We start from the raw sequence: 307 nt of genomic DNA on the forward strand, positions 1-307 counted from the left end.
CGCTGGTGAAGGTGCTGGACAAGTGGCCGCTCCGGAGCGGGGGGCTGCAGCGCGAGCAGGTGATCAGCGTGGGCTCCTGTGCGCCGCTCGAAAGGAACCAGCGCTATATCTTTTTCCTGGAGCCCACGGAGCAGCCCTTAGTCTTTAAAACGGCTTTTGCCCCCCTCGACACCAACGGCAAAAACCTCAAGAAAGAGGTGGGCAAGATCCTGTGCACTGACTGCGGTGAGTCGCCCCCTCTCTCTGCTGGAGAAAGGGGGGAGGGGCGAGGCGGTGGAGAATGGGGGTGGGGCGGGGAGGTGCTGCA

At 63.2% G+C, this 307-nt stretch overlaps 1 protein-coding gene across 1 annotated transcript in view; it reads left to right on the plus strand.

The window, feature by feature from the left end:
* Nucleotides 1-2: 2 nt before the first annotated feature.
* NRG2 (neuregulin 2) overlaps nucleotides 3-307 on the plus strand; it is a gene marked incomplete at its 5' end in the record, with an annotated part of 193,791 nt that continues 193,486 nt past the window's right edge. Inside the window, one exon of the mRNA XM_006772480.1 lies at nucleotides 3-225. Within this exon, the coding sequence (XP_006772543.1) occupies nucleotides 3-225 (223 nt within the window). The remainder of the gene's footprint in view (nucleotides 226-307) is intronic.

Source organism: Myotis davidii, unplaced genomic scaffold (genome assembly GCF_000327345.1).
Source record: "Myotis davidii unplaced genomic scaffold, ASM32734v1 scaffold545, whole genome shotgun sequence".
Lineage (NCBI taxonomy): Eukaryota > Metazoa > Chordata > Mammalia > Chiroptera > Vespertilionidae > Myotis > Myotis davidii.